Source organism: Hyposmocoma kahamanoa, unplaced genomic scaffold (genome assembly GCF_003589595.1).
Source record: "Hyposmocoma kahamanoa isolate Upper Pololo Valley unplaced genomic scaffold, ASM358959v1 95, whole genome shotgun sequence".
In the NCBI taxonomy this organism is placed as follows: domain Eukaryota; kingdom Metazoa; phylum Arthropoda; class Insecta; order Lepidoptera; family Cosmopterigidae; genus Hyposmocoma; species Hyposmocoma kahamanoa.
The window spans coordinates 3,508,626-3,525,273 of NW_020654972.1; the positions used below are offsets into that span (position 1 = coordinate 3,508,626).

Here is a 16,648-nt window from a genome sequence, read left to right on the forward strand (position 1 = left end):
AGACTGCAATTCATTGGCTAAATGAAAACCATATCTAGGGATTATATGATCGTCATTAATAATAATAATAATAACGCGCACGTAGACAACCACAAATTACACCTAAATTCACGAGAGAAATAAATGTAGGCCATACAAATATTTAGACCCGGAACCTGCGACCTATGCACGGCAATCCGGCATGGTAACCGTTCGGCCACGAAGGCAGTTAATGCCATCATAATATAACGAATTTCCTTTAAACTGCGTTTCAGTGAGTTTCGGTCAATTAAAAAACATTTCAACGTTTATATTAAATGTTATAGATTTACGGGTAGATGACACTGGAGATAGATCATTTTGATTCTCGCAAACAGTGCATTCGTGTTCAATTTTATATGCAAAGCTTGGATACATTATATTCGCGCTAAAACAAAGCCAACATAACTTCGGGGAGGAAGGGCGTATACCAAACTAAAAAGTTTTAAATTTACAAGTGACAGATCTGGTTTTCAGCGCCAATGTCTTTTTCAATTATATTGTGTTTTTTTCTTAAATTGAAAATGGATTTTTGAACTTCCTTTAAAATGTTAAATTATTTTTAAATGTGTACTCAAACAATCTGCTTATTTTCGCCCTTGAACGCGAAAGAAAAGTCAACTCGGTTCTGCTATAAGGATATTCACAATGTATTATAGTCTATTTATCATAATATTAGGGGTTAAAGTATGAAATTGCCGTTTTATTGCAATAGGTTCTTTGAATTTTCATAGAATCTTCATGGTTTGAGGTTTTCGAATGAAACTTTTTTCAAATGGTTTCTGTGATTTTTTTTTTAATTTGAAACATTTGAATATCGACTTTCAATTGTTTTTGTTATTCAATTTAGACAAGAAAGATGGATACTGCGAAAATTCGAGTGATTTTTGAATACGAGTTCCGACGCGGAACTAACGCGGCAGAACCAGCCCGCAATATCAATGCTGCGTTTGGAGAGGGGTCTACTAATGAACGCACCGTGCGATTTTGGTTTAAACGCTTTCGTGATGGAAATTTCGACTTAAAGAACGAGTCACGAGGAAGACCGCCCACACAGGTGAATAACGATGAATTAAGAGAGATAGTGGAAGCCGATCCTAGTCAAACTACCCAGGAATTAGCGGCATGGTTTAACGTTACCTTACCCACAATATTGACTCACTTGCGTCAAATCAATAAAATAAAAAAATACGAAAAATGGGTGCCTCATGATTTGACTGATCTGCAGAAAGAAACGCGTGTTGAAACTTGTGTTGCCTTGTTGAACCGGTACAGAAATGAAGGAATATTGGATCGAATTGTAACATGTGATGAAAAGTGGATTCTTTATGATAACCGGAAAAGAAAAATGCAATGGCTGACCCCAGGTCAAATGCCACAACAGTGTCCTAAAGCAAAACTTCCAATAAAAAGGTAATGGTAACTGTTTGGTGGTCTCAGCATGGTGTTATTCACTATAGTTTTCTCCGATCTGGCCAAGCAATAACGGCAGATGTCTATTGTGCCGAACTCCGAACCATGTTGACAAAACTAGCAGTAAAACAGCCCCGACTCATGAATCGATCTTCACCATTATTGCTCCACGACAACGCGAGACCTCACACAGCACGAGAAACCATATTGACCCTTCAGGAACTGCAGTTAGAAACCATTCGTCATCCTCCGTATTCACCAGACCTTGCTCCAACGGACTACCATTTTTTTCGTGATTTGGACAATTATCTATGTGACAAGAAGTTTTCTTCCCAGGAGGCAGTACAAAATGCTTTCACACAGTTTGTGCATTCTAGATCGTCGGAGTTCTATCGCAAAGGCATTAATAACCTTCCCATTAGATGGCAGCAATGTATAGATAATAATGGCAACTATTTTGATTAAATAAATTTGTTAAAAATTTAAAAAATAAACAATTTAGATTTTCAGTACAAATCGGCAATTTCATACTTTAACCCCTATTATAATAAAATATTGGCTACAAAGTTACAAAGTGCTAGTTTTTTAATTGTAAAAAATTTTTTTTTTGGATTTGGATTTATATTTGCATGTGGGAAACACAAAAACAGTCAATAATAATTTAGTAAAATTTATTTGGCAAATACTTGTCGTAATGTCAATGGAACATTGGCGCTGAAAATTAAATCAGTCACCTACAAATTTAAAATACGAGTACTTATTCTAGGTATAAAATTATATCTTAGTGAGGACTTTTTCCACAAATTCCTACTGCATAACAAGTTAGTGGGAATTTGTGGAACATACCATTTTAGTTAATATTCTTTTTATTTTTAACCTACTTCAAAAAAGGAGGAAGTTCTCAGTTCGGCTGTATATTTTTTTATGTACGTTACGCTATTACTCATGATTCTTTTTTGTTGGAAAGGATGTACCTCAGTAATGATCCCGTTCAAATTTGAAGAAAATTATTCCACCTCTAATGGTGACAAATTAGGTACATACAGTTTATTCCATTTCACCCACTTTCCGTTAACCGATTTCAATAAAATTCTCAGGATTGAACAAAGCAGTTACACTGGTTCCAGAATTTATTAATTACGATGTGAGCAACGTCGACATGATTTATACAACTGATTGGCTATTTAGAATCTCTAAATTCACCAGTTTAATCACATGTAGTTTATCATCGTTTCATAGCATCACCCATTTTCAAGAAAAAAGAGCTCGTGAAGACCAGAGAAGATACTGCCTGAGCTCGAATTCAAATGTTGTACTAATACGATTCATTTTGCTTAGGTCGAACGGCAGAAACACTGGTTTTATTTTAGTATTTTTTTTTCAAACGAAAGTAAAGTTATTTGAAGAATGTATATCGTATAGTATATTTATTCTACTTAGTTCAGTTGATATAAAAAAATAATTGGTATATATAAAGTACCCATTGAATACTGCGGTATTCTTGTAAAATTTCGAGGTAAGTTTGTGTTTTTTCTATAGTGAAAAATTTTAGGAATCGTGTTTTCACACCGAATAGTAATCAGTGTATATTCTCAATTTTACTATTTATTTTTCCAAAGTGATTAAATCAATACATTCAATGTTATGCGAAATTAACCATAGCAATTTGAGGTAGCATAGACCTTATTTTGATATTTTTGACATAGTGTTACTAACACATCAGCCAATTCAAGTAAATTACTCGACATAGGCCTCTGACAAACATAGCTAGAATCGCCAGATCCAACAAATATATAATAATATGTATAAATGTCGTTATATAGCCGTAGAGCTCTTTGTGAAAGAGTGCATCCAGACAAGTACTGCCTCCTTACCTATTGTAATGTGAGTATAACTGCGTTCCAGTTTTAAAGGGTTAAGACTATATCTCAAAATGACGAGCACAATGTCAGTACCCGTCACATATCTGCGATTTAAAGTTTTGAGTGGCATTGCAACAGCTATCGACAGAGGTGTGTCACTTATGACCAGGCGCACGGCTTGTTTGTCCCGTCATTTTCTATGACAAAAAAATGTACGTATTTTTTTTTTAAATCACTTTAAACAATGCAGTTTTGCCTAGGGTTTTAATTTCCAGTTCAATGGCAGACGCTGCATTTTAATTATTATAGGATTTTATTAGACAGGATTTTTTAAAACAGGAAAGACGAGTATATATTCCGCTGCTGTCTCATAATAATATTCAACACGCCGGTTTCGCTTCCATCTATACACATAGCTGACTAAATGGATGCAATGTTAGGTCACTTTTACTATAATATAATACATTCAACTTATACATCGCAATCATTGACTTACAAATAAATGGACGACGGGTCTAATACAAAAACCACGAAAAAAATGTCCCAAGTCAACCTATTCGTAATTTAAATTGTAATGTCATCGCAGTATCGCGCTGTCAGTCGAACAAATGAAGACTAAAGCGGAGTTTGGCGCTCTGTATACGATTTTAGCGCCTTACAAGTGCGGACACTTTTTAGCGCGGACCCGACGACGTCCATATAATTGTAAGTCAATTATCGCAATACATATTCTGTAAGCCGCAATTAAATATGGCGTTATTGCAAAAAGTATTCGCATCACAATCTTTATGTATGTAAATGTTTATCCTACGACATTAGTGGAGGAAAACATAAAAGCAGTAGAATGCCTTGTGAAAGAGGTCGTCCATTTCTATTGCCAAGCTGTAATGTGAGCATTACTGCGTTCCGGTTTTGAATGGCAAGGGTGCTGGTGAAATTACTGGCACATGAGACTTGGCAAATAATGTCTCAGGGTGACAGGCACAGTGACAGTGTCCCTCAGATCTCTAAAGCTTTCAGTGGCACTACAGCTACTATGGACAGGCGTGTCACTTAACACAGGTTCACGATTCGTTCGTCCCTTCACTTGGTATCACAAAAAAATATGATTTCATGTAAATTTTATAACATATACGAAATGTCCTACAGTCTAAGGTTTATGATTAATTAATTGTATTGTCTTTGTTTTTGTTGTATTGCATATGAAATAAAATAGAAAACATAACTTTTTTATTAAAAAGAACCGACCTCAATAGTTCGTGAAATTACATCTGTTTGCCAAATTTTATTGAAATCGGTTACCGGAAAGTGCTCGAAATCGGATTCATCCCATAGTTTGCCACCCTCGGAGGTGGAATATTTTCTTCAAATTTCCAACAAAAAAAAATCATCAAAATCGATTTACAAATGCTGGAGTTAAATGTAACATACATAAAAAAAATTCAGTCGAATTGAGAACCTCCACCTTTTTCGAAGTCGGTTAAAAACTAGTGAAAATAGTGAAAACTCGTATAAGATCCTTTTAAAACCCCCTTATACATGGATATCTAAAAATAATTTGGAAAGTACCAAATCATTATAATTGATGGAAAGTTAACGTTAAACAAACGCCGCATAAACAAACGAGTTAATTATCATAAGTCATATCAACACATAACACGAGACTGTCGGATTCAAAATAAACTTTTGTATAATACATGTCTTGTATACGAATTGCTCGACTATACAATGAGTCGTATAGTGGCTAAGTATACAGAGTGAAATTTTATTCATTCGACACACTTTAGAGGACGAGTACTACATTCTAAGCAATACGAAGAACTTTATTATGGCTATACCTTTCACAATGCGAAAACTAATTAACAGTTGTGCCGTATTTTTAAATTTAACATTTTTATGGACTATCTGTTCTTCGCAGTAAATAAGTAATAGGAGTTATTTTTCAAAATTTCTGTAAGTGATAGGTAATTCATATTTTAAAATTTAGACGCTTTTAAAACATGGCTTTACCATGTTAAAAAGCACGTAATGGTAAAAGACATTAAGTCCTATCGTCGTTTGTTTTTTACTTAACATATTTTATTCGACTTTCAGATTAATTTTAAATGCCCAATTAAAACGCTCGGCAATGAAAATTACTATTAGGCACTTAAGAGTTTAAACTTCCTCAAATGGCTTTTAATTGATTCCACATAACAGTGAAATTGTTGAATCAATCACTATGGAAAAAATGAACTACATACGGTGCGATAACACGATTTTTAAAAATTTTCACGAAAGTAAAAATCACACCTACCTCGAAATTTTACAAGAAAACCTCTGTATTCAGTGGGTACTTTACACATACCAATGATATATTTTTTACATCAACTAAACTAAATAAAATACGTATACTGTACGACACACGTAATTCAAATGGCTCTAATTTCGGTTGTAAAAAAATAAATTCTGAAATAAAGCCCTGTGTGTCCCTGCCGCTCGACCTAACCGCTCACGTGATGCGCTCCTCCTACCTACAAAATGGCGGCTATTTGGTTTCGCAAATTAGAAAAGCATTCGGTTTAAATACAAGTTTTTATAAAATTATTATTCTGCATTGCTAAATAAATACCCTCCGTACTACCAACAAAAACATCTTCATCATCAAATAAAATGCAGTAATACACCGCAAATCCTGCACTTAAAAAGCACTAATGAAATTTTTGGTGTACTTGGATAAATATGATAATATTCCGTTTGAGTGGTTCTAACGTTTACCATTAAATTACTCCTTCAAGTATAGTTTATAAACATTTATATTCAGGGTAAACTTAAAAAAAAAAGGGGTAAACTTAAAAAACGCTACTTACGGTATGTTTTCAATAAATAAACACCGAAATCACCAGCCCAAAAAATAACACACACGATTGTCGTGACGTATTTTTGAAGTTGTTTATTTTTTTTAAATGACAGACCCACGCATTAAAAACTTCATGGTTTGCTAGAGTAGTTACCGAAATAGCAATTAATATTAGTTCTTTTACCTGTTATGACTTCGATATCCGATAAATCGGTATAAAATCATTACCGGCACCTCTAGGTGTAGTATGCGTCTACGGCTGCATGTATCGCGTGAGCGAAGCAAAATGAAACATATTAGTACAGAAAAGTTTAGAATTCGAGCTGAGATAATATCGAATTTTTAAGGTTCTTTACCTCTCACCTACAAATTTGTTAACCGAGTTGAACAGCCTGTATACGTAATCCAATCACATCTTTCTGTGGCCTGTTTCCGTCCTTGGGTCCCTTGAGTTATTAAGCCGGGACCCTTACAATAACCTTTGCGGAGCTACTCAGCGAACCGCGACGGCAATTCTTACACTCCATTTTAAACTGACCTCTAGTTTACCTTTCATAAACACGTCCAACAAGGCCTAATTAAAATGGATATTCATCAAACCAATTAGATGCCACCCGAAAATAACACACGGTGTACCGCGTTCGAACGCAACGGTTGTGTACAGTGCAAAGGTAGTTGTGTATAGATGCTATTGATGGTTTCGAGCGTTGATGGAGCATTGAATGCGGACAATGGATGGAAACATTCGCGAAAATGAAACAAGGAACCATTAGAAATGAAAAGTAACACCGGATAGGAAGTTTCCCTTTCTGTTTGAATACTTATACACAAATATAAGTTTGAGTAACAGCTGTATTTGTTTATGTTTGTGAAACTGCTAGACAGCAGCGTCGATTCGGGTAAATGCAAACTTAATTTAACTTCAATGTATCTCTATGGTTTACAGTGTCATTTTGTAGATTATCAATTTTGGACAGCTCCTTACAAATTTATTCATGTCACGAGTACATGCCACCTAAGCACCTAAGGTAATAAACATATTTTCTCTTTTGTCATTAAATGTAAAATGAAGTGTGTTACTTCTCATGATGACTGTACATTTTATTCTGTCCTGATTTTCTTCAATCCTGAACAGAAGTCCCAAAATTTTGAACCTAACTGATAGCTTAATGTTTGGTTAAAAACAGTTTTTAACAATCGATAGCACTTAATGATTAGTTTAAAGGCGTCGACTAATTTCACAGCTTTAAGTAATAAAAAGGCATATGCACTGAACGTATATAAATATAAAAACTTATTTAAACACCGACTAAGTTAGATAAACAAGACACGCAACCGCATTATCCACGTCGCGGAACTTCCTACATAACAAACTGAACAATGCTTCTTTGTTACAGAATCACGGATGGGGTCAAGATGACAAGAAAGTTTCTCTTCTGTTTCCCCTTAAGGCTGGGGAACATTATCTTTGGTTACATTGTTATAGTAAGTGCCTTTGTACTATAAGCAACTTAGTCGAAATTGAGATTCTTGAAAACGCCTACACAAACATTGTCTGCAAATTATTTACTGGTTTACTTTGCTAAAATAATTTTGTCAGGTGCTTCAACTTTGTCGAGTGGTTTTGTTATATACATGTACACGAAAATTTCCGTTTTGTTTCCAGATTGTAGCAATTGCAGTAATGGCGTTTAATTTATATCGATTTGGTTTGAGCATGGTATCAAATAAAAACGAATTCGACGAGAAGTTCCGAAATTTCGAGAAAGTGGACAATATCTTTGGGCCGAACAAGAAAGAGCTGGTAGCTCTGATTGCTCTGTTGTACTATGGGAGCTACATGATAGTAGCATTTTTATTGTTCGTGTTTGCTGCTTTATTTACTTGTGGCGCTTACAAAGTAAGTATACCTATAATTTTACTTTAACATTTTTGATTTATATACTTAAAGACGTAGCGTTGGGGGTGTAGAGGGGCCAACAAATTTAAGGTTGACCCCGGCCAGTAGAAACACCACTGCTTAACGGTAGGCGTACCAAGCGTGACGATTATAACAAATCGTTATATTTTTAGGGGAGATCTATATTCATCAATTGGAATATAGATTGACGTGATAATTGATCCACTTATTATTAGAAATTCAAAACCTGAGATTGTTACTAGAGTATATCGTCAACAAAAAAAAATACATATATTTTTAATATTTTATAAGTATCTATATTTTATTGTGCATAAAATCAATAAATGATCATTCAATCATTTTATGGTCTTTACAGTTTTTGTAAAAAGTTCTGCGAACGTAAAAATTTGACAATACCTAGTTCATTTCATGTAGTTCGTGTTATTTTGACTTTCGTGTTATAAAAATCACTTTCGATGCATGTATCACATGTGGTTTTATTATACCAAAGGTACGATGTATTATTTTTAGGCGTTTTGTAACTTATGATGGCCTTTTAAAATGGCCTTCCATGTCACAATTTTAAAGCCAATGCATAATCTTTCAGGCGAACAATTGTCTGATATCGACGTTCTTCGGCTACAGCTTCATCCACCTGTTCCTGACCGTGGGGCTTATTGTATGGGAAGCGATCACGGCGGGATGGATTGAACTGGGGCTGATTGTGGCCGCTGATTGTGAGTATACAATTAATATTAATAAATTAAAAACCTACTTTTAGGCACGTTGTCAACGCTCCAATTCGCTTGTCAAATTTACCTGTAGTTTATACTCGGCCATATCCTGGTATAGTCTAGTCGTACCGTAATACAATGATTATTTATTTATTTAAACTTTATTGGACAATCTACTGAAGTACAAATGGTGGACTTGGTGCCATAAGGCATTCTCTACCAGTCAACCATCGGGCCAAACAGAAAAAAACACACACTTTAACAAGAAGAACAATATACTAGAAGCCAATTGATAATTTGTATGGTATAAATAAATAACATAATATAAACATTTATACATACATAATTATTTTAAATATATATAATAAATTAAATTATAGTAATAACTAATAATAACTAAATTTTTTTTTTCATATTTATTTTGTGATGATTGATTGGTGATATTGATTTGTTATTAAGCATTTTCTATACACAAACAGAAAGGTAAGGGTCACCCAATAGTATTACGCAGTGTTTCTTTTGCAAATTTTTGAGAGTGATTTTACCCATGAAAAAAAAAAGCAATTGAGGCTATCAGTGCCAGTGGTGTAACCCTATGAAATGCATAAACAGAAGATGATGAATGAGGGATTTAAAATTAGCCAAATTAATTTTACATAATAGTAATCGTATATGACCTATACAGTAACAATATTTCATTTTTTTATGCATGAAAATAGCATCCAAATATAAAGTAATTACTTATTTCAGTACCATTTAAAATAATACTGTCAAAAATATTGTAATAAAAATCCTCAATGAGAAAATATGTCAGAGTCAAATATTCAATACATTACAAAATAAATTTTTAGGAAGTAACTGAAATACAAATACAAAATATGTATTTAATTTACCTACGTAGCATAAATGACCTATACAGTAATAATATTTAATTTAACATTTTTTTGTATATGGAAATAGCATCCAAATATGAAATTATTATGTACAAATGTAGAAAAAAAAAACCTCAATTGGAAACTACTTTAATGTCAGATATTCGAAATGCATAATGCATTTTTAAGAAGTAATTTAATTACAAATATAAAATGTGTATTTGTATTTCACATACGTTTTACAAATAATTCAAATATTGTCCAGCCTTGACCACTACGAACAAGGTTTGAACTTCGCGCACAAGAGTCATTTTAATACCTTACAACTATTACAAAAAAAAAGTGTATACACAATTGGATCAATATGATGGATTATGGTGTATATATATCCTTGTATGCTCCTAGCCCAGCGCCTAGTATGACGTTTATAAATGACACGGGTCAGTATATGACAAAATCGATATCATATTGCCCACTTATAGACATTGAAGGCAGCCACTACGACAAAATTTATCGACATGGTTTTAGTTCAACTATGTATTTGTGGCATAACTATAATACTAAAAGTTTGTGATTCTATTTAATGATATCAAAATGTCGAAGAAGATATATTATATGGAAATTTCTCTATGAGTATACATGTAGGTACAAACAGGGGCTTATATTCATCGATTTGTAGGAAATCTAAATCAATACTCAAAACAAATGTTGTAGTTATTATTACTTGTACAAAGATTGAACAAACATAAAGAAAAATTCTTTCAAGCCGTCCACTCGGATTCATGATGTTTTTGTTACATGTCATCATGTCTTCACTACAGTGCTATTCATCTATTATGTCAAAACACTCCACGTAAAAATTATAATTCCAAATTGTAAACAAAGAAATGTCATGAAATATCATTGTTAAAAGTGTAAAATTAGGTGTGCCAAACCTTATATTTTAACGGAATTGAAAAAGCCGAGGGTCTCATTTTCTACAATTTTAATTATCTATTACAAAATATTAAGCAATGTTGTTAGTTGTTACTTAACAAACTTACTATTTAAAATGTAGGTTTTTGTTCGATTATCCACATTGTTTTCATTTTGGACATCTAATTAAGATTTACACTGCAGTTTATTATTTTAAGTAGCAGTGGAGAACGAATTCGTCCAGGGAAGTACCTAACCTATTTCTGCCGCTAAACATTAACAAGTGAGACCATTGCTGCGTTCCGGATTCGAAGGGTAAGGGTACTGATGAATTTACAGGCACATGGGACTTGTTAACTTGCGTCTCACAGTGTCGGGTGCAGTGGCAGTGCCTCTCAGATCTTTGTAAATTATGCAGCTGTTATGGACAGGCGTGTAGCTTACCATCAGGCGTATGACTTGTTCGTCCCGTCGCTTAGTTTTTATAAAAGTAAAAATAAAATATTGACGAAAGGTCAGCCCAATCGTGTTGAAGGTATTTTTCTTTGCATTTGTTCGATTTTTGCATCAATAATAATAACAAAGTACTTAGTGGAATATTCTGACTTAAAATAGATGAATATCATGGTAATAAAAGCATCATGATTTTCAATAAAAATAATATTGTTTTTGTGTCAAATTTTAGATAAATGAATAAGCGTGATCGCCTAACAAAGGAAAAACTCTTAGTTTATGTTAGCAACCCTCCCATTATACACATTGGTTTGTTTTTGCAGAAAACATAAAGGCAGAAAAAGTTTTATTAATACAAAGATCGAACACTTAGGTAGCTATAAAGGTATCTAACTGGGTGACGAAATACTTTCATAAATTTCTCATTGATGGCGTTACGGCTAAAAAGTCGTTGAAAACTAAAATTCGACAACATGCACATAGAAAAATTCGTGAGGTCCGTTGCGCTGGTTCGTTCCGTGTCTTAGCTGGCATAGCGGCTGGTACGGTTTGCTAGGAGACGTCGGTTCGAATCCGGCCGGATCGAGGGAATTTTTTCTAAGTGTTCCATCTTTGTATTAATAATTATTAAAATCTAAGTATTTTACAAATACTTATGTGCTAAATGGATAAGTAAAGAAAGGCTTCTTTCTAAGGTATGTCTGTTTGGTTACACAGTGAGAAAAAATAAATTGTGTGAAATTTACATTACGCAATGTAAGACAAACGGGCACAAACATTATATTTAGAAACGAAATGTTGAATCTGGTAGATACAGTTGCATTTCTACGTATAACTTTACATGCCAAATTGCAATGAGGTCGACAAATAAATAAATTATCAAAACGCCTCAGCTCTGCAGTGTACGCGATTAAAAAAAACGAAAACTTTCAGACGTCGAAATACGTAGATTGTTTTACTTTAGCTACTTTCAGAGTTAATGACATACGGCATTTTGCTTTGGGGTATAATGCCACCGATATTTATAGAATCTTTATCCTGCAGAAACTTGCGTGTAGGACAATTGACAAACTGGGCCCCAAAGTGTCTTTGAAATATAAGTTTAAAGAGATTAACATTCTTACACTAACGTCACAGTATATTTATGAAAATGTTATTTATATTGAGATTTTTTTTATAAATATTAGTGACAGACATAAAATAATACTAGGAATAAAAATAGACTAGCTGTTCTTGACAGTCATCTTCATAAAGTCATAAATTCATTTAAGGGGCAATGTATACGCTTCTTTAGTAAGATTCCGATTGATATTAGAGTACTTCTGCTACCTTACCTATTTATGCCGCCAAGCAGTAATGTCAGCATTACTGTGTTCTGGTTTTGAAGGGTAAGGGTGCTGGTGAAATTACAGGCACATGGGACTATCTTAGGGTGACCGTACAGTAGCAGTGCCCCTCAGATCTTGCAATTTAAAGCTCTGAGCGGCACTGTAACTGTTATGGACAGGCGTGTAGCTTATCATCAAGTCTTATTCGTCCCGTCACTTCATGTTATAAAAAAAATAAATTCAAATGCATATTTACAAAGAGCAACCCCTAGATTTTCCTACTCATACTTCCCAGGGGAATCCGCCTTATTAATGAGCAGTAGAGTTTAATCAGTATGACGATTTCAAGTGTAATTTGCTTACCTATGAAATAAAGATTATTTGACTTTGTCCTTGACTTTGAGTGCGTTGAGTTTGCATGTAGTGTCTAAAATGAAAAGAACGGGTGTAAAAAACGTGAACTAATTTCTTACGTGTCAGTATGCTTTGCAGTGTGAAACTACGAACCCCTATCATCTTCATCTCTCTCATTATACGTTTTCTAGGAAACGTCCTTACTTTTCCTGATTCCTGAAAGAGTTCCAACTAATATTTACTATAATATTAGTATCTAAATTACTTAAATTTGCTATTGTAAGCTATTTCTCGTACTTTGACAATTTACTCACTTTCCAAGTCTGATCTCCCGATCTTGGGCATATTCTATCGTACTGATAGTACCTCCGAATTTTGCTATTCGTTTTTCCAATGCTAATTAAGATAAGATAAGATAAGATAATTTTATTTCAATATGACTTAATCTAATACAATTATAATGAAAACAATGTAATGAAGATAAAATATTAAAATAAACAGTAATAAACAAAACAAAAAAATCTAAATTATATAAAATAATCATGGTAAAATTAAACATTTTAATCTTAGTGCCTAATAGTGCAATTGCGATGCCTAAACTAAGTACATGTGTACCTGTATTTTAGGCATCTACAATTACGTACTATTTCATCAATTTCACATTATAAACATATTTATCTTCTTCTTCTTTTAAATGTTATGGCTCCATCGAAATAATCAATGATTTTGCCAATGTCAAGTAAAAATGACTATGTACGGTAGTTTAATATTATTATAAAAATTATACAAAAAAAATGGCGATTGCGCCAATATCCTGTGAGAATAATCAAACATATTCATTTCGTATTTTATATTTTTATATGTTGACATTGATTGACAGATATGTTACCCCTCTACAATCTATTCTTCCATAGATTATCCTATAAATTACTCTTCCTTTGGTATGCAATCTTAGCAGTAGAAGCGTTTCCGCTTCTGGATGCTCACATTTTGGCTCCTCGTTTTAAATTCCAAATTGGATATTCGAATTTCGATGCCCACTCTCGCTCTACCAAACGCTCGTCATTCTCGTACTGACCTTGGAGGTCTGGTCTTCATTAGGTCTAGTAATTATACGAGGTCTCACCTTTTCGAAGCCCTCAATTTGGCCTTACTCCTACCGCACTTACGCGCCTGCCTGATTACCAGTTCCTCGATTGCCTCACGCTACACCTGGTCTTCACGTTTACGCTCCTCCGACCTGGACTGTGTGCCTCACCTTCACCAAGCGAGTTTGGAGCGGCAGGAGTAACTGGAGCCGACGCTCAAGATGAAATAGAACTCCACCTCCGAGTACAAAGTGATATAATCCACTGCTGCACAACCACTGCCGTCTCGTCGTCATTCCTCGCTGCCCTCAGGTTTCGCTCTAAAGCCGCTATCCGGCTTACAACCTCGCTGCTCTTCAGTTCTACATCTCGGTCCTCAGTCACCATGAGTCGAGGGCAGAGGCCTCCAACTCCGCGTCTCCATCTTGCCCTATCTTCACCTTCACACTACACTTACATTGCTCACTCTACCACGTCCTAACACTCTGTTTCTTTCCACTCCGACCTTCTAGTTCTCTACCTCCACAGCTTCTGTATACAAAACTCTACTATAATACACTCATCTATATAGATTTTTTATAATACGAAGTGACGGGACGAACAAGTCATACGACTGGTGGTGAGTGACACGCCTGTCCATAACAGTCCTGTCCTCCTTATCATAACTAACGTAATCGATATTTTTAGCGAAATTGAGTTATTAACTATCTATTAATTAGCTATTTTATTTAGCTATTATCTGGGATCAGCGACACGAGATCTACAACCCCCTCTAATCGGTTTTTAAATATGTTATTTAGTTTCACTTTTATTGTTACGTACAATAAGCGTTCTTGACATTGACCTCAATGGTTCTTGACATTTGTTTAAGTGACAATTAAACTTTAGGGATCAATATCTCAAACGTTACCAAAATGCAAATGCGTTAGTTATGTCTCCAGGGGCAGAGCTGCAGTGCCGCTCTGACCTTGAAATTTGAAATATCTGCGGGCCAATGCGCTCGTCCTGATCCATAACTTGAACAGTCCATTCACCTGCAATTACACCAGCAATAATGCTCATATTATTATTTGGCGGCAGAAAAACGTAAGGTTAAGAAATCGACTCATCCGAAGGACAGAGTCCGATGTGATTATACAACGAAAATAGGATAAATACATAATCTCCTTATTCAAAATAAGGCCTAGATATAGGTGTTTTCATAATTTGATGTATTATTTCGTTTCGGAAATATAAAATCGATCAATGGTCGCTTTGATATTCACAGCTAAGAACAGCGAACGAAATGTATAATGTCCTGAGAATAAGCAGTTTTGCACATATGTAAGTCTTTGTTCTACGGATGAGTCGAAATAGGACAGTACTCCCTGGACGAACTTTTTCACAAGGAGTTCTACTGCAACTGAGTTTATTTCGGAAAATAATATTAAAATTTAGCTTTATTTTATAATATCAAGTGACGGGACGAACAAGTCGTGCGCTTGATAGTAAGCTACACGCCTGTCCATGAAAGTTGCAGCATTCAGAGCTTTACATCGTAAAGATCTGAGGGGAATAGCCACTGCGCCCATCACCCTGAGACATAAATTGATAAGTCCCATGTGCCTGTAATTTCACCAGCACCCTTACCCTTCTTAGCCAGAACGCAGTAATGTTAACATTACTGCTTGGCGGCAGAAATAGGTAAGGTGGCAGTACTTCCCTGGACGAACTATTTCACAAGGAGCTCTATTGCTGCTAAAGCTGTTGTATAAGTATATAAATATCTCCTATATTTATGCTAATTATTTATTTATATCTCTTATTTCCTCGCCTGAAACCCTTTTTTTATCTCTATCTCCCCCTTCCCTAAACCCTACCGTTTCCAAATTTTCTTTTTATGTTATAAGTTTCCCCGTTTTAAAAACAAAAGTCAAAAACTTTATAAGCGGCTGAATCGTTAACCGCAAAAAGCCAAGAAAAAAGACCATTATATTGGATCCATTATCTTCACTCAGTAAAAAACAGTTCATACGTAATCGTGTAAGATTTAATAGTTGTCATACAACCTAGTAGTAATAATCTTTATTTATAAAATAAAAGAAGTTTTACATTAGTGTGGCTCTATATCCTAGACACAGTTATTAGAGATATTCTATTGTACAGAGTGTAAGAGAAAAAGAAAGTGTGATAGACAATAATACTAAAAACAAAAATAAAATATAGGAAATGAAACTGTTTTTTGACTGACCACATTCCAGGTCACGTGGTCAACCGTGACCATGGAACCTGTAAAGGGCCCGAAACGTCGATTTGTTTGAAGAAACGAATATACCCGATTTAAATCCGAAAAATAGTTTCATTTCCTATGTGTAACAATCGCGAAAACCTAAAAAATAAAATAATCAAAACAAACACTATAGAAAAATAAACAAGCAACAATGACTGGCTTTTTGAGGTGGAGTGATTTCTGATTTGCGACCTACTGAAACCACCTGGACGTATTGCAAAAAACATAGACGCTTACCCTGTCCTGTACATGACATATGAAATTAATTATATAATTGTAACTTTTTTATTTAAAAAAAACCTACCTTAAAAGTTCGTGGAATTACATTTAATTTGCCAAGTTTTATTAAATCGGTAATCGGAAAGTGCGCGATATCGAATTCATTTTTGTTTAGTTTGCCATCCTTATAGTTGGAATATTTTCTTCAAATTTAAATGGGACCAATACTTTCCAACAAAAAATCATCAAAACCGTTTCGCAAATGCCGAGTTATCGCGTAACATAAATACAAAAAAATATACAGTCGAATTGACTACCTCTACCTTTTTTGAAGTCGGTTAACACGTTCGTCGCCATGGGGGGTCAAAAGGACCGGCACCTTAT

The 16,648-nt window shown here is 34.5% G+C and overlaps 1 protein-coding gene across 3 annotated transcripts in view; it reads left to right on the plus strand.

The window, feature by feature from the left end:
- Positions 1-16,648, plus strand: part of LOC113238247 — a 29,361-nt gene that overhangs the window by 6,991 nt on the left and 5,722 nt on the right. For 2 of the 3 annotated variants that reach the window (XM_026475053.1, XM_026475054.1), the window contains 3 exons: positions 7,530-7,617; positions 7,799-8,032; positions 8,640-8,769. In XM_026475053.1, coding sequence (XP_026330838.1) covers positions 7,549-7,617; positions 7,799-8,032; positions 8,640-8,769 — 433 coding nt within the window. In that variant the 5' untranslated portion in view covers positions 7,530-7,548. Of the gene's footprint in view, positions 1-7,125; positions 7,161-7,529; positions 7,618-7,798; positions 8,033-8,639; positions 8,770-16,648 lie in introns of those variants that run through there. The other variant, XM_026475052.1, reaches the window with a different exon arrangement.